At 46.3% G+C, this 22,061-nt stretch overlaps 1 protein-coding gene across 1 annotated transcript in view; it reads right to left on the reverse strand.

Moving 5' to 3' along the window:
• Positions 1-356: 356 nt before the first annotated feature.
• The window catches only part of PODXL2 (podocalyxin like 2), a 586,345-nt gene continuing 564,640 nt past the window's right edge, over positions 357-22,061 (reverse strand). Inside the window, exon 8 of the mRNA XM_069643373.1 lies at positions 357-2,165. Coding sequence (XP_069499474.1) covers positions 1,959-2,165 — 207 coding nt within the window. The 3' untranslated portion in view covers positions 357-1,958. The remainder of the gene's footprint in view (positions 2,166-22,061) is intronic.

Below are 22,061 nucleotides of genomic sequence, written 5' to 3' on the forward strand. Positions count from 1 at the left end.
CCTTATTTCCTTAATGACAACACCCTATCAGTAAAGTGATGACAAAGTACATGCCATATATCTTCATTTCTAGAGAGCTTTGGGGAGACAGGTGTTCGCCGTCATGTTTGGCAAGCAGATGGCTTCTATGCACAGTGTGTTAATTGACAGAAAAATCGTGCATGCTTCTTTGTGGTGGACTGACAGAGCCCTGACTCAGGGACATGTTTTGGAGACTGCTAGGGCTCAGTCCCGTCTAGCCCCCGCCCATCTAAAGCCCTGTACATGCTGAAGTCAAGCACTTCTGTAAGTAGCAATCTTAGGGTACTTTAACATATTGTAAGCACTCTTCTGAGCCAGGAAACAAAACGTAAGGCTGTGCAAAGATGACATCCGTGTTTATTTTTCAGCTTCATAATATTCGATGCATCTGAGATGATTGCGTGGTCATCGGTGAGGCAGTATGTTTGATGAAAAACATTTTGCGAAGCAGTGGCTTTTTTCAAGTTGAGCTCTTGACGTCATAACTTCATGTGGTAAGTATAACGTTGAATGGTACATGGAAAACCAAAGATCTCTCCCATTTGACCCATTACATTTGGTAGTTTGTAATGGTGCCCTGTTTTTTTTTTTTGGTTTGCATTCTGGGACTTGCAGTCCAGGATTTATGAAAGGGAATGATAGGGGCATCTCTGAATTCAAAGAAAAAAACAGAACCGGACTACCATCTCCCAAATGGAATGGGGCATATTAGCATGTATTTCGTCATTCAAAAGGCAATGGGCCTCATTATGAGTATGGCCAAAAATAGTGGTAATGAAGTGGTAACATAGTTATCACTGCATTACCTCTGCATTACCACACCACCAAACTACGGGTTTGGGTGCAAGGCGGAGGAAAAATCTCCAGCTGGAGGTAATTCCTCTGCTTTACAGAAAAAAAAGGCCAAAATCGGGGGAATTACCTTCTAGCACAATTGCCGCTGGTGGTAATTCTGCCGAAATCCCCCTGGAGTCCTCAATAAATGGGTACTAACACCACCTCCCGCCACTCATAATCTAGTGGTAATTCCGCCTGACCAAGTGGTGGTAACGGTAAATCCGTTTCGGTGGTATCTTGGCAGATTTACCGCTAAAATACCACCAAACTTGTGATGAGGACCAATGAGTGCTTCCTTTATCCTGCTGGGTTGTTCTCTCTCTCCACCTGATCAAACCTACGTCCTCAGCTACACATGATGCTGCAAGGGGCCTAGACTAGCCTTACATTTCAGCAGGAAAGCCTTTACTTCGAATGCGACACATGCCCCTCCACCAATCACAGTGGACCTAAAGCTCTGACATTATCACTGCCACACAGAGATCAAAAGACGTTCAGACAGGCAGATGGCTCTCTACAGCAAGGGCCTGCAACCTTTGGCTCTGCAAACCTTGGACTAGAGTGCCAAACAGCCCCAGCCATTGTAGTCAATGTGAGGGATCATGGGAGTCGTAGTCCAAAGCATCTAGTGAGCTGCAGGTTCCAGACTCCTGTTTTAGAGGCACAGGTCTTTCTGGAATTCTTACCGTTTAATTTTTCCAGCACTTTCAGTATCTTTCTTTGCCTTACTTTCTCTACCCAAAGAGAGCTAGCGTGCAAAAAGCATTTCCGACCCCAGCCACCCTCCAGCCATACCCCGAACCCAGATTGACACTGCAATATGTGCATTTTATAGTACAAGGTATTTTAAGCAGAACGCGTAGCTCTGTGTGTTACAGAAACAGTAGGCCGACTGGCAACGCCATCAGGAACCAAAAATCTTTCCTAAAATGAAAGTGCACTGACAATAAGACGCACACGCTGACGGGCCGAGACTCTTACTTCCGCCAACATCGTTTGGGCATCAAGAACTCATACTGTTTCTCTGACCAACAAGGGGTGGGTCCAGCTTGATGCCTTCCTCAAAAGAGCCTCTTTGCATGCCCCCTTAGGCCCGGTCTCTAGAGGTGCGTGTCCTCCTCGGCCACGTCCCCCTCTTCCTTGTTCTTCTTGTCTATCAGAACGTTCCAGCTGTCGGCCCCGTCCAGGGTGCCTCCGTTCAGGCTCGGTTTCTTCTCCTGCATCTCTGATTGGCTGTCCATCGTCACGTCGAGCGTTGGGTTGTCATGGCAGCCATTCTCGACAAAATGTAGCTCTTCGCCCCGCGACTGCGTGTGGATGCCAGACAAAAGATGGGAGAGGGAGACAGAAAAGAGGATGTTTACACCAAGGAACTGCTTCTTTTCCACAAGACACATGAAATCATATAATCATTTGACGTCCATTCGACAGCTGCCAGTCTCATGCCACAGGTGGCTTCAGGGAAGTCTGGTCCTGTCAAGGCATGGAGCATTTTTGCATAACAACTGGCGCCTATTTATTTATGCAGTGGATACCCAAACACAGGAGTGCATCTAAACATACCTCTTTCCATGCACCTAAACGAGCCAGCCACCCCCTCCTGTCCTTTGTCTATCCTAATCTTCCTATCCTGAAAACACTGGAACTTCTTTTTTCACCTCCTCCCGTTTGCACTTTGTAAGGTGTTTCAAGACCCTGTGGGCAAAGCCAGCAATGCATACATGTTTAAATAAAATAATAAATGGATGGACCCAACGGGTAATTACATTTACCGCACAACCCGTGATCTTATGGTAATACCGCCGAATGGGTGAGGGTTAATGCAAATATTGATCTTGATCAGGCCCACTGATTTATTTCTGTACTTCCCTGTAAGTACAGAAACTTCACAAACTGGCCCATGCATGCTCGTATGAACATTGTGCATTCGCCCTTTTCAGCACTATGCTTTAGTCATTCTATAATTGATTATTTATAACGTGCTTAATACTAAAGAGGTTTCTAAGGGCAGACCCAGGTTTCGAACCTGTGTTGCTCTGCATCTTCTTGCTTTCAAGACGAGCATGTTGCCACTAAGCTATGCTACCCGTGCCTAGTGACTCCAAACTAACAAAAACTCCATCCCTACACTCCACTCTTTTCCTTACCTGCACAAATGTTTCATGTGCATTTAAATCCCCCCCTTTGCCCTTTCTCCTTCCCTGCCGCGTTATTCTATTCTCTCGCTGGCCAATGGGCCTCATTACACGGTAGGCGGTGAGTAGCGCCATGGCTCATGCCGGTAAAATACCGGCACCGCCTTGGCGGAAAGGGGATTTACCGCCCCATTCCAAGGTTGGAGGGGGGGTAAATCCCCTTTCCGCCATTGCCCTTCCCCATTCCCATTTCTGCCCCATAGGGCTCTATGGAAATGGGGAAGGCGCTAATTACGCCACCGCAATTTTGTGGTGCCGTAATTAGCTCCGAGGTCCCTTAGCGGGTTGGATTTTAACGCCTGCAAGAAGCAGGCGTTAAATCCTCCAACCCGCAAAGGGACCTCGTAGTACGGCGGTAAGGGTTAACGGTCACCGTTGCCATTAACGGTGACCGTTAACCCTTACCGCCGTCCGTGTAATGAGGCCCAATGTCTAGATAGCCCAGTGGGGCATAATATGCCACTGTCTGGACAAGCCTCGGCGTTATTAGACCACTACGGTGGTGACTGGCGCAGTATAAATATATGTTAACGTAACATAACATAAGACGAGGGAGGGAATCGCGGATACAGACCCAGGGCCTCAAGAGCGCAGTTAGGAAGGTCAGATCGTGTAAAACTCACAAGAATGTAGCTTCAGTGGGAGCGCAGCTACAGATCCAGCAACACATTAATTAAGACTGGGCACACACCTCAGTTCCTAACCTGGGTGCCCTGCCAGGAGCCCTCAGAATCTCTGTGTCCTCCCAGGTGTCCTTGCAAGATTTGCGTCTTCTAACTGTATCTCTGTGTTGCTACTCTACTTTATCCCTTTTGTATAGGGCTCTGTTGGTCTACAGCTAGGTTTGCACCATATGAAAAACAGCGCCCATAAACCTGGGCAAGTCTCAGAAAACATGGACGGTACCAAACATATTCTGACCACATCAACATTTTATGAAGCTATTAAGCATTTCAGAGGTAGGAGCGGAGTTCAGAGTCACGTTACAATGGATATAAATTCGTCGCATTCCAGGGTCTTTAAACATACAGTTATTATTTCCCATGAGTTTCATATTTGCATAAGTGCTATTTTAGACATTTGTTAAAAACCCAAGTCATGCAATCCCCCAGTTAGGCTTTTTAAACATCTACTTTTGCAGGTTTTTCAGAATTGTGTGTGGCTTTCATTGTGTCTCAGAAGCAGTATTAAATACAAATGTTTGATACTTTGGTCCCAGGATGGACAGCACTTTCCCCAGAAGATGTATTTAATTGGTGGGGGTGGGCCAGAGATTTCATTCTGATGCAATAGTTGGTTTCTGTTGGCTGTGCCCAACTCATTGTTTTATGTGCTTGGATTACCTGACCCCTCACTTTTACCCTCAGACCCATGTTAACCCTATTTTAAATATTTAGGAAACATTGCACTCATTTACTCCAACAATCAGGGGCAGCATACGGTTATATGTTTATTGGTGATTCATAAGGCATCAGGTGTGAAGAGGAAGGGTGGGGGAGAACATGGTCTTAGTAGTCTTGGAACATTCAGGTAGTTATGTCCTACAACCCGATCTATGGTAGGGCATAACCACCTGCAAGTAGTGCGTTGAATCCTATGGACCACTCACCAAATCCCTGCCTAAAGTCTCCTGCCAGGTGGTCAGGGAAAGGCAGATGCTTTATGATCCTGATCTTGGGGGTGGTGCTCTACGGGAGGGTCTCCTGGGAGGAGAAAAGGCTCAGGGAGGTGAGAGGAATCTGTGGGGTGAGGCACAGTCTTTACCTTCCTCTAAGGAAGGGATGTTACAACTACCAGAATACATAATCGCTTGTTGCCACTCTAATGTAACTGTTCCACACGTTGAACACCTATATGTGCGTAAAATCAGTCAATATGGTGGTAAAAAAGTGAATGATTATGATTGGTTATTTATAACGTGCTTAATACCCAGAGGTTTCTAAGAGCAGACCTGGGGATCGAACCTGTGTTGCTCCATGTTGTCTTGCTTCCAAGGCGAGCGCGTTGTCCCCGAGCTATCCTCCCAAGACAAAATAGTCTCAAGCCCATAGAGCTAAATGCTTCCCTAACTCGAAAAGGGGAAATGGAAAGAGGTCTGTGAATAATAATCATCAAAAACCTAGACAACCCCTATGTATGTATGTATCACCCCTGATCAGGCGGTACACGATGGGTACACAAGTGGTGGGTGGTGAGAATTGAGGGAGGGGGTTGTTGTTGATGCTGAGGATGATCATGGTATGGCTACTGTTGAGCCCACAGGATAGAAATACTAGAGTGTCGGCTGACACATTGAGGATATGATTTGCAATGTTGAATGTATTATGCTGGGTTCTTTTGCATGCTGCTCAACATCTTAATAATAAAAAGATTAAAGAAAAAAGAATAAAACATGAAAACCTAGAAAACCTTATTCCTCTTTTCAAAACAAACTGGTAATTGGTTTGTATGATATTCCTTTAATGAAGGTTGTAGAAAATAGAAGGCAAATCAGTAAAACAGAAAAAGTTAGAATAACTAACTTTGTTGCCAAGGACTTCAGGTCTCATAATTCCCTTAGTACTGGGACGAGAAAGAGGGATGCAGAGGAACACTACTGTGGGAGTGGTCTCCTAATTAATGGAGATGACCTACACCTGAAGGGGACTGAGAGGCTTAAAAAGCCACCTTAGGTGCAGGAATCAAGAAAAGGAGAAGGGGAAGCAGGACGAGTAGAGAGGCAGAAGAGGAAGAAGCAAGACTGGCCGTGGTTGCAGCTGAGAGGGAAGCATAAGGTTAGAGGAGACGCAGCGATCACGGAAACGCCTGAAGTGGTGGCGGGTCCTGAGAGAGAGTCTTTGCCTTGAACTCTTCCTGTTGCAGAGGTTGCGCAGCGGGAAGTGTAAAAAAGAGACGCTGGCCCGATACACATTTGTTGTGCAGAGTTCGCACAATGGGAAGCAGCAGTAGTGAGGGAGGTGTGCCCTCTTTGGAGGTTCCAGGTGGCAGGGTTGCACCTGGCCCTCTCCGGAGCAGAAGAGGCTCCATTTCTCAGTGGTGTGAGTGGAGGAGGACAAGAGGAGGCTGTCTACCCAACCGCGAGGAGCCACCCAGAGATGTAATTTTACCAAAATGCCAGGGGTAGAGGAAGTGACATCACACAACCCTTTACCCCTGATGACATCACAGGAAGTGATGTCATCTGACCCCACCCCGAAGTGATATCGCGGGTAGTGATGGAACACAACTTTTCACCCGTTGACAAAACAGGAAGTGCCACCACATAGCATTGTACACTGCGAAAAATATGGTTACAATATCACTATAAAGTGATGTACATTTCATACAAGAATGAATCGCCATATGTATCGTTAAGATCAGTGTGTATAGGCCATATTACCAAATTACTGTGAATGCAAGCAGACGTCCATTACCAAATGATAATGATGTGTTATTATATAGCACTTAGGCTTAAGCGCTTTATATAGAAAAAATATACACCCAATATCACCCAACCTGTGTTGGTACTCATTTATCGGACTCAGAAGGATGAAAGGCTGAGTTGAGGCATTTAAGAACAGACTAAATCAGTGCAGTGTGCCTGAAAGAAACCTTTAATGAGCGAAGCAAGTATTGTATAGAATTGCAGAAAGACACATAATTTGGTATTTGGCCACAGCCCAGGAGCTTGCATTACAAAAAAAAAAGTCGCAAGGGAGACCTCAGAGGTCGTAGTTGTGACCTCTGGCGACCCCTAAATGACGTCCCTGGAGCCACCCGCACTGAAGACCTGCGAACACAGAGGGAGCATAATCGAGTAACTTACATGGTGAGTTCACAGCTTTCAAGGGACTCCGGACTGCTACAACACTATTCGCATGATCACAGCTGGCCGCTTCACTTGCGTGTGAGTGAAAGCAGCAGTAACTGTATTTGTGAATACCGAAATATACAAAACCACCAAAAATCATAACTGTTGAAGCAAACTGACGGTGTAAATAAGCGCATGAGATTGTGGAAAGCCCAAAACCCTGTGGGTAAACTGAAAACAGTTCAAAAGCTTACAAGCAATACCCAAGCCAAGAGAGTGTTGACAACCAGAAATACCAGTACAACAAACAGTGCTCAAGGCAAGAGAGGGAATACTGCGAGGCTTAATGGTTGTAACACTTACTGCTTATGTGCTGTGAGACAGAGATTATCAGGTGATAGAAACCTATATTGCCAAAGCCAATACAGAAAAAAAGTGACTGTCTTTTGGCAACTAGTGGTTGATGGTGCAGAGGGTAAAGAAAGGTGGCAAACAGGCTTCCCTTCTGGAGAAGGTTATTCAGAGGGAAAGGAGCATAGTTAAATAAATAAAAAGATACCAAAATATACCAAATATCACCCTCATTTGTGCACCCCTGCAGTCACTGCGACTTTGGGGGCGCACAAAATACTGACTCCCATTACTGTCCCCAAGCAGAGTGGGGTTTGCGGGGGTGTCCCCTGCTCTCCTTGGGGGCAGTAACGGGAGTCAGGGGTTGCTCCGGTGACCCCTGCTTACCATTGTGGTAAGTGGGGGACAACAAAGTAAAAAAATAAATAAAATAAATAAAAGCACCTGCGGCGTCAGCACCGACCCACGCAAGTGGGAGGAACCGACACTGCAGGGATAACGGGGAGTCAGCGGTGCACACATAAGTGTGCTGCTGTGAAGGTAAGTGGGTTGAGGGGGTCAGGTAGGGGTATGTGGCGTGGGGGAGGTGGGTAAACTGATCTATTTGATCACTGCGCTGCGCCATAATTGGCATCAACATTTTCGTCAGTGCAGTTACGGGCGGCGCAGTGATCACATAGATTCTTGCCTGGGAGTCTTGAAGAGCACTAATGTGGTTTCTAGCTTCCCCGTAACTTGGTTTGATGCTTAAGAAGTCTGATGCAGCTGTTGTTATTCTAAGTTGGAAGTTACAACTGAAGCACTTTTCTCTTCTTTTTGGTGAAGAAGTAGACAGGCAGACGAGTATACTCATATGGCAAGATGTTGTCGCCTAAAATAACATAGCAAAGGAATAAACCAGGTAGTAGTTGATGCAAGGGCTTAACTGTGGTTCTAACGGAAACATCTCATGTTAATTTGTAACATTCAAACAAGATTTGTGAAAGCTTGTTGAGGAAAGGTTACAATTCTTTCAGAAACCAAAGTTGTGCTAAACCATCCTGACAAAGGCAGTTGTTGCTCATCTAAACAAATACCAAGGTGAACACTGTTCTTACTACAAGAGGAGTTGGAATAGACTATTTCTTTCTAAGACCAAAAGTTGTGACAAATTATCCTGGCCAAGACTATTTCTATTGTTTAATTGGAGAAGACAAATGTGAGACAGTTCTTACTCCAGGAGGAGTTGGAACTAACTATTACGTTTGAACTGTATTGGAACTTTGTGTCAAACCGGATTTCCTCGTTACTTTTGAACTGTGGAGAAAACCCTGGTTCAGACCTGTAGAAGGGTAAGTCACCCAGGTTATAAAGAGACATTGATCGTATTGTGAATCTAATCTACTTCGGTTGGGGTGATTGTCTGTAAATATGTTCTATGTACATAGCTTAGGTGTAAGCGCTATATAAATACCAACTCATATGTTACATTCCATTGTTGAATTGAAGTGCCATATATTTTCTTATTACTTTATTGGTTTTACAAGTGTGGGGGACAGATATCCTTTTGTTAGAGTGTTACCTTTAGTTTATTTTAGGCAGAGAAATCCTTGTCAGGGTGGGGATAGTGAGGAATTCATCCAATCTTTTTATTTCATGAAATGGCTAAAGTTGAACACTTTTTACAAACTTGTCCGCCTCACATTTCTGCCCCTTCACAGTAGCCAATTCAAAAGAAGATTGCCTCTTTGTTAGCCAATTTGGCCTTCTCTGCACAGGTATGTGCACAGGTTGCATTGCACCTTCATTGACACCTAATATGGTGTATTGTTGAACATTATATGAATTTATATAGCGCAAATCAAGCTCCGTACAATAAGTTAGTAAAGTATATAGTGATAACACAGTGGGGAGAAGGAACAGTAACGGAACATGGTCTTGCACGGTCAGTGCACAATCAGCAACAGGGAAAGGCTGTGTCTAGTATGAGTGTGTATGATGTTCCTTTGTCAGTGGGCACAGCAGAAGGGTGCTTGTTTACTTTTTGAAGTTCTTGGTTTGCCATCTGGTGATGTGGGCTTCACTCCTGGTGCTGTGTTGGCCCAAGGATATGGTGAGCATTTCTGCTATGTAGAACAGGGTGGTGAGGCTCATGGATTTGTACTTGATGAAGGCTGCCTTGAAGGAGATGTAGGATGTGGTTCTTCGAGGCTGTGCTGTGTTGGATAGTGAGGGTTAGGAAGACCTGCAAGGAGGACCATGAAATAACCAGTGTTCTGACATCTGCAGCAGGGATGAATGCCTTGACTTTGCGGAGTAGCACAAGCTTGGACCCGTCTATCCAGACATTCTTATTAATGTGAGTCTTCTATGACATCCTCAATCTGACGGATCAAGTGTGAGGGTTGAATCAAGATGTAAAACCATCTAAGTTAATATCCATCAAAGTTGAGACATGACCATGTTTGAAGGGGGTACCCAGTAAGATGAATTCATGCATTAAGTGTACGCATCTTTCATGTGTCTAGTCTGCATGTCACAAGTTTGAATCGCAGCAGAGCCGCCACCCTTCCGAGTTTGATAAATTGAGTACTGTTCATTTGATTATAGTAACAGCTAACAAGTATAGTTATTCTTACAGCACTTAACAGCAGGATGAATCTGGCATGAAGCACTACATAAAAACATGATGTCATCATTTGTGGTAGGTGGATAACACTCAAGCTAGGATTAGCAAAGGGCTACTTTCATTTGGTGTATGCCATAGATGATGGTAGTTATGAGGTAGAGTTCGGTACTCTTTGGGTATTGATTGATTCGGATGTTGAGTTTACCTAGAAAGTTCCCCATTTGTTCTTTGTAGAGCCTGAGGGTGAGTGTGGTTCTACACAGGCAATGTTGCGACACTCAAATCTGTTGGGGCCCATTTGAACAAGATGTGGTTTATACGTGAAGTATCGGGTCAGAAGCTGCCCTTAGTAGCAAAGACATACATGATCTGCAGTAGTAGTGCTTCTAACCTGAAGGTCCTGATGATGGAGTAGTGGTGGACTGGCCTACAGGGAGTTCTAGAGATTACGCAGTTGGCCCCTGCACCATGAACTCTTTTGAGTGGGAAGGAGTAAAGAATGTGTTACAAAGCTTCCTGTGTATGGTAACGTAGGACCACTTTGAAAAACATTTCCAGGCCCACTTTTGGGTCCCTGTCCAGCCCTGTGATGGAGGGAAGAAGCATGTAATTCATTGGTGGTGGAATAGAAGGCCACAAGAATGCAGGTCAGGTCTTGTAATATTATAGACTTTAACTTCGATCAGCTAGGTGTTATTCACAGGGTGATTGGGGGGATATTTGCCATGTGGTCACTAATCTTATCTATTTTATGAAGAATCTTTTATGACAGTGAATTTTCCCACAGATTGAGGTATTGTAGACATCATTGGTAGGCCTCATCTCTAGTTGGCAGCTTTTGCTGTGGTTGGCTTTTCCTTTGTTGAAGAGTTGTCTGCGAGTTGTGAAGAGAGTTTTACAGGTGATGATATTGTTGATGAGGGTATCATATCACTGGTGCTCCCTCCAGAATTGTTAGTGTCTGTGGATGGCAAATCTGCTTTCAGAGAGTTCTTGAGTGTACCAAAGTGCAGACGGTTTGTCTGTTGAGTTAAGACAAAGGGCCTCATTCCGAGCATGGCGGTAAGGGATAGCGGCCACCGCTAACGAGAGCGGTGGCGGTAATCCCTTACCGCCATACTCCGAGTTCCCTTTGCGCCATGGTGGTTTTAACACCTGCTTTTAGCAGGTGTTAAAAACCATGGCGCTAAGGGACCTTGATGTAAATTACACCACCGTAATTTACGGTGGCGTAATTGACGCCTTCCCCACTCCCATTATGCCCTATGGGGCAAGAATGGGAATGGGGAAGGGTAAATGGGGATTGGGGAATTACCGCCCCGCCAACCTTGGAATGGGGCGGTAATTCCGCCATCCACCAAGGCGCTGCCGGTCCGGGTACGGCGTCAACCAAGGCGTTAATAGCGCCATTGGTTAGCGCCGTACTCGGAATGAGGCCCAAAGTGTTGTGTGTGTATTGGCAAAGGTGGTCAAGGCGAGTTTGAGACTGTTCTGCGTCTTTGCCTTTCTTGGTTGCTTGAGTGCTCGGCAGCTCAGAGAGGAACATATTCACAGGATGATTGATAGAAAAGTAACATCAGGTTAGGGATTTTTTATTAGAAAGTCTGGTTTGGTTGGTAGTTCTGATGGACGGTGGCTAATTGTGTGAACGATATGATTAAAAGGCAGGACAGTAGTTCTGTGACTTGAGTGGATGGTGCAGGAGGGTGCATAGAAGATGAGCCGCCATGGTGTCCTAGATGTGGTAAAAGCAGGGGTAAATGTAGTGGATGTGTTTGGAGGTGGACAAAGCTTCCTTGATAAAGAGCGCATCAAGTTACATTTTCAGTGGGGAATATACCACATGATCCACGTGGGTAGGCTGGTGGGTCACATAACCAGAGGCAAGTCATGTGATCTGAGGGATCTCAGGCCAGCAACGGAGGCGAGTGAGTTGGGTCCTTGCTGTGTACAAAGCTGTGAACAGAGTCACTGCCTAATTGGTGCTGGCTGAACACTATGGGAATGATTTTACTGGTGGTCACTGTTAAGGAGGCATGTGAGGGGTGAAAACTGCAGATGTGGGGATCCAGGTGGGCAGTTTGATGCAGTGCTGTGGGCTGCATCCCTAGTCACATGATCTATGGTGAATAAGTCAGACAGTCCATCAGAACAGCCTGTGTTGCTAGAGTTGCTGGTTTTGATCAGCCTTGTTGGTGGGTCATGTGTCATGGGCAGGTCATGTGATCTGGTGAATTGCTTCTCACTTCGTATGTACCTAGTTGTTGGATGGTGGTCAATCCCAATTTGCTGCTGTCTGTTTTCCTTCAGTAGTGTGGCGGCTGGCAGGTCGGAAGAAGGATTCAGACACTTTAAGCACAGTTCTTTTATTTAAACTATAAGAAACATGTCTAACTTTCCCTATCGCTAAAGGGATTACCCAATCTATCTAAATAACTAAAGGTGCTCGTCTGTCATCAGGAAGCCCAAAACAAATGTCCTCGGTCCAAACCTACCTATACCTGACCCTACGACTAGAATGAAGAAATTAAAGTCGGCCAAAAGAATGTCCTGGTCTTTTCTCATCTCTTCGTATTGTCTTTATAGAAATGTCTTTCTTTCAAACATATGTTTCTTTAGACAATCTTCTTGGATATTCTCTTGATATCTCCTTCATGAGCTCTTGTAGCTCTTCCAAAACATTCCTGTACTCTCTTTAGTGGTAAGCAAATGACCGCTTTTCTTGAGATACACTCTCACATTCTTGTCTTTCGTCGTATATCTCTCACAGTTTTGTTTGTTTATTTTATTTATATAGCGCTCCGTACCCAGGAGTAAAAGGGTCCGGAGTCCAGGTCTTTATATTCACCCTCTACTAGGTTTTATATAAGTTCATACAATTTTAGTCTCCCCTCTCCTGCGTTCTCTGTATTGGAGTATTACTTCTCTTATCCTGTTCACTTGACAGTCTTATCTCACAACACGTATTATGCATTTCTGTGGCAATTCCTTTGCACTCTTTCACCCTGCATTCATGGGACCTTTCCCCTTCTTCCCAGGGTACTTGTTTCCAGTCTCTCTTTAATTCCCATACAGGGTTATTCGTTATCATCTTTATCAGCATCTCAGAATCCAGTTAGGTTGGTGTAGTGTTCATATATTGTACTTATGACTGGAACGCGATTCTCAATTCATATACCATTGCCCCGACGGCCTCCCTCTTCTCCCGTTCTCACTGGTACCTTTGTGAATGTAGGGGAACCTTTCAGGGCTCGGCACTCGCTTGATTATTGGCATAAATCATTAATTGGATAATCGTTGTCTGGCTTCTCTGTCTTTGGTTTCGCCGGCGTTCATTCTCGACTTCCCTGCAGGCTGCTGCCATCTACAGATGCTAGCGGTAGGAGCTGCTAACGCTCCCTATTCGATGGTCTCGGAATGTATAGCCAGGCATCTCACACACCATGATACGGTTGTGGCAACGCCACCACCATGAACAGGATTCCTCTTCTCCTTCTGCCAGCGGCTTCCCCGTTGTTGGACTCGCTGACCCTCCAGCGTCTCACGTTGGCATTCTTCACCTTTCTAAAAGTTGTGGGCTCCACGGCTTGCTTCTGCCTGCCTCATCTAACCGCACTTATGGCAGGGGGCTTCTCCTGCGCACCAGGCACTCTTTCTCTCTTCGTAATCCACTCGTCCCCGTTAAATCCATGTCTCTTCTTAAAGAGACATCTTTTCCTTTCGATGACTGGTTTGCTTCAGCATTGCCTGCAGCCAAATGTAAGGAGGAAATTCTTTATAGCAGGTAGTCCCATATATGCTAATATGGTGCTTGGTCTACGGAGTTCCTCAGGGTAACAGGAGTCCTTGTACCCTAAGGGGGAGTCACTCCTAGTGAGGTCACACTTGTCCAGACCCCTATACAGGTTCTTGCGGAGCGGGTTCACCTCCCTAGCCTCCAAGGGAGTTGCTCCCACTATGGGAGAAGGGATGAAGACCTTTGGTTCATCACATTAGCAATGTGGTTATAAAACTATGGGCCCGCACAGTAGGCTCAATGCTGTTCCATTTGTTGAAACCCAGGTAACATGGTCAGTGGTTCAGTGGTGACTAGGTCACATGGCCCTCGGAGTCAGGCTGCTGGAGTTGATGGGTCTTGCTAGTCAGTCAAACGTCCAGGGGCACCTCGAATGATCAGAAGGAGTTTGCAGGCATCAGATAAGAAGGATGAGTCTGCTCTTAAGGGGACTCCCATCAGAGGGTTCTTCTCACTGGAATGCTGGCTGACATTGCAGACATTGGGAGCGTTTCTGGTGGCCTTTTTCACTGCCCGCAAGTCACTGACTCAGGATAATAGGACCACTGCCCGCAGGTCACTGACTCAGGATAATAGAACCACTGCCCGCAAGTCACTGACTAAGGATAATAGAACCGCTTCATCGGCTCTGTATGCACTGCAGATCTCTGATTAACTTTGGAAGACACATCTGTGTAAAGGAACCTTGGTATGCTCCAATGTTCTGAACAAAGACTGTGGACCTGCTTTTGCATTTAAGCTGTCACTACACCAACTTTGATACCTTGCTAGCATGTAAGTTAACTGGGTTATGCTGCTTACATGGAGAAACAATGAGACGCGGCAATTTTATGAGACTGAATGAGCTATTCCACAATGAATTGTAACGATTCCAAAGCTATGTTTATTAGCTTGGAATGGAGTAGTTGTTCTTAAGCAGGGCTAGAATACTACCTCTGATCCCACTTGCTTTTCCCGTTCAATTCTATTGCGATGCCTTTAGCCCGACAATACCGCCATCGATCTTTGCTGAGTTAAGACACCATTTTGTAAAGGATGGAGTGCAAAAATAAGGCGTAAAGTCTGTATGCCTTACTATTACACTTGAGGGGATTTTCAGTACATTTGAAGAGGAGTAAGGGCACTAAACCGATTTAGTATTTCTGCTCTTCATTTCTCCGGCTCCCCTTTGAAATGCCTCCTGGTTGTGCACCTGCATGAGATTATAATGCAAACACAAAGTGAATGGATTCCTATGGAATCTGGCTACTTTTAGCACCCGGTAGATACAGCAGATTCCATAGGAATCCTATGTAGATGCCGACATTTAACAAAATGGAGAGTAAAATTATGGAACAACGATGATTACCAGTTTTACTCTTTTTTTCCACTCTGTATTGTAAAAATTGAAAATTACATGCAGGCGTCCCAACAGCACTTAAGTGCTAACACATGTGGTTCCCTGCATGAAATTTGCATTTTTTACCAAATTACACCTTTTGTCTCTTTCATTGGGGCTCATTAGGAGTTTGGTGGTTTCTCAGTGGTAAAACTGTTGAGATAGCACCCAACTGTAAAACCGTTACCACCACTTGGTCCAGCGGTATTACCGCCAGATTACGTGAATGGGATGTCAGTGAAGGAGGATACAGAGAACAGCGCAAGAGGATGGAGCAAACTGAACAGGCAAAGTCGCTCAGAAGTGCTACACCACAGACTATGGCCCCGCCCCTCCCGATCCTACACCATCTCCATAGACCTTCCGAGGCCCCTCATTGTGAAGCCAGTAAAACCTTCCTCAATACATCTTTCCGGCTTCCCAATTGCACTCATCCCCACAAACGTTTGCTTTTCCTTCTGCGGTGGAAGATACAGAATTAGCGCCGTCAGGCTTTGACAACACTGAGACAGATCGAGCAGACCTGCCTAAATCGTTGTCAGCTGACAGGGACATGATAACTGAAACTACACAAAACCTCCAACTACTTGGGGGCACAGACGGAACGCGAGGTGCCTCACTCATGGGCACGGCACCTTACAATGATACATGGGTAAACTAACTGAGACTAAGAACGATAAATCAACAAAGACGCTGGCTGAGGTATTAGAGGGGATGGAAGAGGCGAATAGCGCAGTGTAGGACTGCCACTCGACCACAAACACCACAGATACAGCTACTGTGTCTCCGATGCCTCTGACGCCCTCTCCCCCATTACTTTTACTAACTGAACCAGCTTTGTTGCAGGTAGGGACTGCAGGTGATCAAATTCAAGAACCACAGGAAAGAGGCTATGAAGACAAAACGCGTAGCCAAAAGAGTCAAGTGCCTTCTTCTGCTTCAAAATTCCAACTGAAGGAAAGCTCTCGCCTTAAAGAACCTTTTAATTTAGGCGTAGTTTGGGGGAATGGTCTATGTCATCCATTGGAAGTAGCATCCTTCTTGGACCTCATTGCGACCCCAACCTGGAAACCAAATATCCATCATAATGATCTCCTTGCTAAAGGGGCCCAACTGAGAACCAACCCAGCAAATAATACTCTAGACAAAAAATGGAAATGGGCTGGCCCCCTTCCTCAAAATGGGACGGGGGATCCAGAGGAGACGGTAAAGAAAATCTTACATAATGGTCGCCACTTTGGATAGAAGGAGCCCTCGGATGGAAAGATACTGGAGGTTCTAGCAGTCTTCGATATGCTCATAAAGGTCAGCGAAGGTTCTCGAGACCTAACACAAGATCAAGTGACAAGAGCCCCGACCTGTAAGAGACCGCGTGGAAGCTCCTCGCTGCCCTCCCCTTATCAAACAGAGAAAGCAAACCCCATAAGCCGAGGCTGGTCTCCGCTTCACATGCAGAACAAGATCAATGAAGGCAACAGTTGTATTCTTAGGAACAATCTGCCTAACACACTTGCCAATGAAATCCGTTCACCCCAAACCTAGCACTCAGAAAAAGAAGGCCTTGAGAAACACTCAGCGGACGAAGATGTAAGGCTGGACCGAAGGCGAAAGAGGAACGCCACCACTGACAATGATCCACAGTGGTTTACCCCGGAGTCTGGGGCAGGGGCGAATAGCAACCTTGGGTGAAAACTTGACACTGCTTAACGTGGCAAAGTAGAAGGGGACGTGTGGGGAGAAGCCAATTAAAGAAAACAGATCTATTACCGAAAACAACAACACAAAGAAATCAATCGGTAAAGCAACCCAAGACCACTTCACACAGCTCTCTGAGACTTTATCGGCTTACAAGAGACATGGCTATTCAGAAAACCGGCCTAGGAGGGCTTTATGCCCTTTCTTAACACCGCAATCACATCAGTGGGAGGCGACTGACATCTGGCCTGTTGACACTGATAAAGATGGGCAGGAACTTTGAACCTTTGATCTCAACTAACTATGGTCCCTTCATTCAGCTTACGGTACTGAATCGACAACCGAAAAAGCTACCGGCAACCTTCGCAGTGAAGACACATTTAGTAGTGATCAATATATAGTGGAACCCGAAAAAAAAGGGTGTTGGAGCCATGACAACCAACACTATGAAGGCCATAGATGAGGCATACCGTTTGGACAACGCTTCAATTCTTGTGCAGGACCTAAACCTGTTTTCAAACGATGGGGAAAATAACGACAAGGCAGAGAACAGATCTTCTTCATCATCGAAGCAACACAGAGGTCTTCACTGGTTCCGACAGATGAAATCGCGTGACCTGCATCTCTTAAACGGGGTCTTTGAAATGGGAAAGAAATGTAACCCCACATGGCAGAGAGGACAACAAACCTCAGTTACAGATTTCATCTTTGCATCCAGAAATCTGCATGGAGCCATAGAATCTTTAGAGGTCTGTTACACAGCCAAAGTGACCACAACTGTTGAACATCAAATAGTTTACAGAAGAAACTGCTCTGAAACAGGTCCATTCGGAAGCTGTGGAGTCTGTAAACAATGGATCCAGACTCAGACTACAAAAACACGACGTGGCCAAACTGGCACTAACTATGCAGGCCCAACTAAAGAACCTGGATACAACTACGCCAGCATCCCTGATTAGCTATACCACACTGTTGGCGATGCCCTTAAAACCTAGGCGAGGAACCTATGACACTGAAAACCATCACACACACACTGTTATGACATCCAGGTAGCCAAAAAAAAGACATAGCTGAAAAGGGAAGTGAAATTACTGAAAAGATTGGGCGCAGATACAACCTCAGAGACTATTGCTGTCCTAAAAAGAAAATATAAAAACTGGGCAAAGAAATGTTTATGAGAGATGCCCCAACAATGTTGAACATCTTGAAGAAAAAAAAACAACACCAGAGAAATGTGGTCAATTATCAACTCGTCCACAGGTACCCAGAAACTATCATTGATTAATGGAGTAACGGAGGAGAAATGGACTGCCTTTTTTGCAGCTTTATACGCTGACGCTAAACAACCGGAACCCGACAAGAACTTCATCACCCGTGGCTCTTGACCTATATTCTTAACGACCTGATTGCTTTAATCCAAAGGGCTAAACCATCTCGAGCCCCGGGACCGATGGCCTCTCAAATGAAATGCTGAAAGACAATCCAGAGGAATGGGCGGGTGTACTAGACTCAATCCTCATAGTGAGTATGGCGACCAGGACCATTCCAGTGTCTTGGAAGGGAGCAATCGTAGCCCCGATCTTTAAGACGGGCGATAGAGACAACCCCAGCAATTATCGCCTGACAGCTGTACTCGAGGTGCTAGGAAAACTCTATGCGACATTGCTTTTGCAAAGAGTGAAATAATGGATTAAATAACAAGGCCTGTTAGACCATCTCCAGTTCGGGCTCACTAAAGGCCTACGGACTGCAATGCCTCTATTTCTACTGTCGCTACTGAAAAGCAAGATGTTAAGGTGGTCCCAAATTGTCCACATGGCTTTTGTAGATTTCTCAAAGGCTTTTCACAACATTAGCAGATGCAAGCTGTGGGAAAAACTGGTGAGTTGGAATTGTCCAGATAAGGAAAATGCACTGGGTCACCTTTTTCAGAGTACGGTTAAATGCAGCGGGCCTGCTCATTGAAAAAATTAAAACTGAGCGTGGGGTAAAACAAGGTTGTCCCCTTGCACCATACATCTTCAATCTCTATATCTCTGACTTGCCTGTATTTATGAAATCGTGCAGGAGTGTCCACCCAAAAATTGGTAAGATTGAAATTACACATCTCCTATACGCGGATGACTTAGTCCTAATTGATAAAATGCAAATTGGTCCCTAAAGACAATGAAAAAGACTAGAAGAGTACACCAAACAGAACAGTTTACCGATTAATATAGAGAAAACTAAGATTATTCAATTCAAGAAGCAAAATACAAAAAAAGGGATATTTTGTTGGACTATTGGCACAAGGAAACTGGACTACATTCCATCTATAAAATTCCTGGGGATTAACATCTCATCAAATGAGACGGGCAAGGAATATAGTCTCGCCTTGAAAGGAAAAATCAAAATTCTGTCTAACCAGGCACTAATGTTAAAAAGAAGGTTCGGCAACTTCACGCTTCTACCAGTGATGGATTTCTATCGAGCGAAAAGTAGTGCCTATCGTAAGAAGGGAAATTCTGGAAAAGAGTTCTCGGTCTGCTGAAATCAACACAGATCCATATAATAAGAAGAGAACTGGGCCTAGTATTACTTAAAGCCAGAGTTGAATTGAAGGCTCTATCACTCTTTAGGAAATAAGAGAACCCAGAAGCAGTACCAAGTTACAAATCAATCAAAGAAAGATAACCACCGGAGATAACGTAGCAGGTCAAGCATGGGACTGCTTATGCAAAAACCTGCTTGAAGAGCTGGGAGTGTCTTCCGAAGTGCTTTATGACAAACCCGGACAAAATAAAAAGAAAACTCTGGGCGAGAGATTGGATTGCTACCTGTGACACGGCTAATAACTATAAACTGTTCAAATAACTGACCAACGAAAAAAGAGCCTATGGCCAAACACCATCCTACACACTAAAATTCCCGGACCCCGTTTACAGATCCAACCTGACGCGAATTAGGCTCAATCTGGTGCCAACTATGGAACTCGTAGCAACGAGATCTAAGGAAAGAGCTATTTCACCCATATGTAGATTCTGTGAACCCTCAACCTCAGTGGAGTCTTTGCAGCACCTTTTCACGCTTTGCCCGGGTCTAACGGAAATGAGAACTAAGTACTTTGCGAAATCGGTAGAATCGTTATCATCGCTTGGCCATAGCTAGAGCAACTATAGGAGCTCAACTCGATTATTGCAACGCCCTCCTAGCTGGCACCTCAGCCACAAACATTCACAGACTGAAAACCACACAAAAGAATGTCCTCAGAGCCGCCATGAGCATCCGTAGATGAGACCATATATCCCACGCCAGACGTGAAGCCCAGTGGCTCCAGGTCAAAGACCGTATTACTCTGAAAATCCTCACCATCACTCACAGATGCATCAACAAAACCGCTCCAGCATACCTATCTGAAATAATATCAAGGACCACATCCACTCGCCCCACCAGAGCTCAGTACACCAACCAGCGACACATACCACGCATAAAGAGAGCCACAGCGGGAGGTCTAGGCTTCTCCTATATTGCACCAAAACTCTGGAACTCACTCCCACTACTACTGTTAGAGCTGAAACTTCCACCTCTGTCTTCCGCAACAACCTCAAGGCCACTCTCCTCAACTAGCAAGTGGAGGACTGCGTCCTCCACTTCTGCCATGTATATTGTAAAATAACACAAATGTAATATAACTATATTGTAACCTGTATATATACTGCTAATGACTATGTAACTATGGGGGTAATTCATAGAATTCAGCGCACAAGTGGCGCACATAAAATACATTTCCGCGCACAGCGTATTCATGGATTCCCGCCACCAAAACTAGCTGTGGCGCATAGTGGCGCAGCGACCCTGCAGCAGCGCCAGTTACGCCCCCAAGAACGCCCCTTGCGCAGGGAAAATCCATCAAAATCCCCAATCCAGCGCAAAGGGCTGCGCTAACCCTGTACCAGCACGGCAAGCGGGGTACATGTATCACTGGGGTGCGCGGGAAGTTTCTCACGTGATTTCAGCTGGGTAGGTGTATTACTGGGGTGCGCGGGAAGTTTCACACGCGAATGGCCCTGTGCGAGTGGGGTACGTGTATTACTGGGATGCACAGGAATTTTCACACGCAAATTCAGCAGGGTACGTGTATTTCAGAGGTGCGCGGGAAGTTTCACACGCAAATTCAGCAGGGTACGTGTATCACTGGGGTGCGCGGGAAGTTTCTCACGTGATTTCAGCTGGGTACGTGTATTACTGGGGTGCGCAGGAAGTTTCACATACGATTGGCCCTGTGCGAACGGGGTACGTGTATTACTGGGGTGCGCGGGAAGTTTCACATGCGAATTCAGCAGGGTACGTGTATTTCAGGGGTGTGCGGGAAGTTTCACACGCAAATTCAGCAGGGTACGTGTATTTCAGGGGTGCGCGGGAAGTTTCACACGCGATTCCATCAGGGTACGTGTATTTCAGGGGTGCGCGGGAAGTTCCACACGCGATTGGCCCCGTGCGAACGGGGTACGTGTATTACTGGGGTGCGTGGGAAGTTTCACACGCGATTCCATCAGGGTACGTGTATTTCAGGGGTGCGCGGGAAGTTCCACACGCGATTGGCCCCGTGCGAGCGGGGTACGTGTATTACTGGGGTGCGCGGGAAGTTTCACACGCAATTTCAGCTGGGTACGTGTATTTCAGGGGTGCGCGGGAAGTTCCACACGCGAATGTCCTGTGTACGTGTATTTCGGGGTGCGCGGGAAGTTACACACGCGAATGTCCTGTGTACGTGTATTTCGGGGTGCGCGGGAAGTTACACGTGCAAATTCAGCAGGGTACGTGTATTTCAGGGGTGCGCGGGAAGTTCCACACACGATTCCATCAGGGTACGTGTATTTCAGGGGTGCGCGGAAAGTTCCAGTCAGGGGCACCCTCCACCAGGCCCCCACACATGTCTCCCAGCACCCCCACCCCTCAGCAGTGCAGGGCACCCTCCACCAGGCCCCCACACATGTCTCCCTGCACCCCCACCCCCAGCACTGTGGGGCACCCTCCACTAGGCCCCCACTCCTGTCTCCCTGCACCCCCACCCCCCTCCAGTCAGGTGCACCCTCCACCAGGCCCACACACATGTCCCCCTGCACCCCACCCCCCAGCACTGTGGGGCACCCTCCACCAGGCCCCCACACATGTCCCCCTGCACCCCCACCCCCCAGCACTGTGGGGCACCCTCCACCAGGCCCCCACACATGTCTCCCAGCACCCCCACCCCCCACCAGTCAGGGGCACCCTCCACCAGACCCCCACACATGTCTCCCAGCACCCCCACCCCCCAGCAGTGCAGGGCACCCTCCACCAGGACCCCACTCCTGTCTCCCTGCACCTCCACCCCCCAGCATTGTGAGGCACCTGCCAGCAGGCCCCCACTC

The sequence above is a fragment of the Ambystoma mexicanum genome, chromosome 2p, assembly GCF_040938575.1.
Source record: "Ambystoma mexicanum isolate Mex_15411 chromosome 2p, UKY_AmexF1_1, whole genome shotgun sequence".
NCBI classification, from domain to species: Eukaryota; Metazoa; Chordata; class Amphibia; order Caudata; family Ambystomatidae; genus Ambystoma; species Ambystoma mexicanum.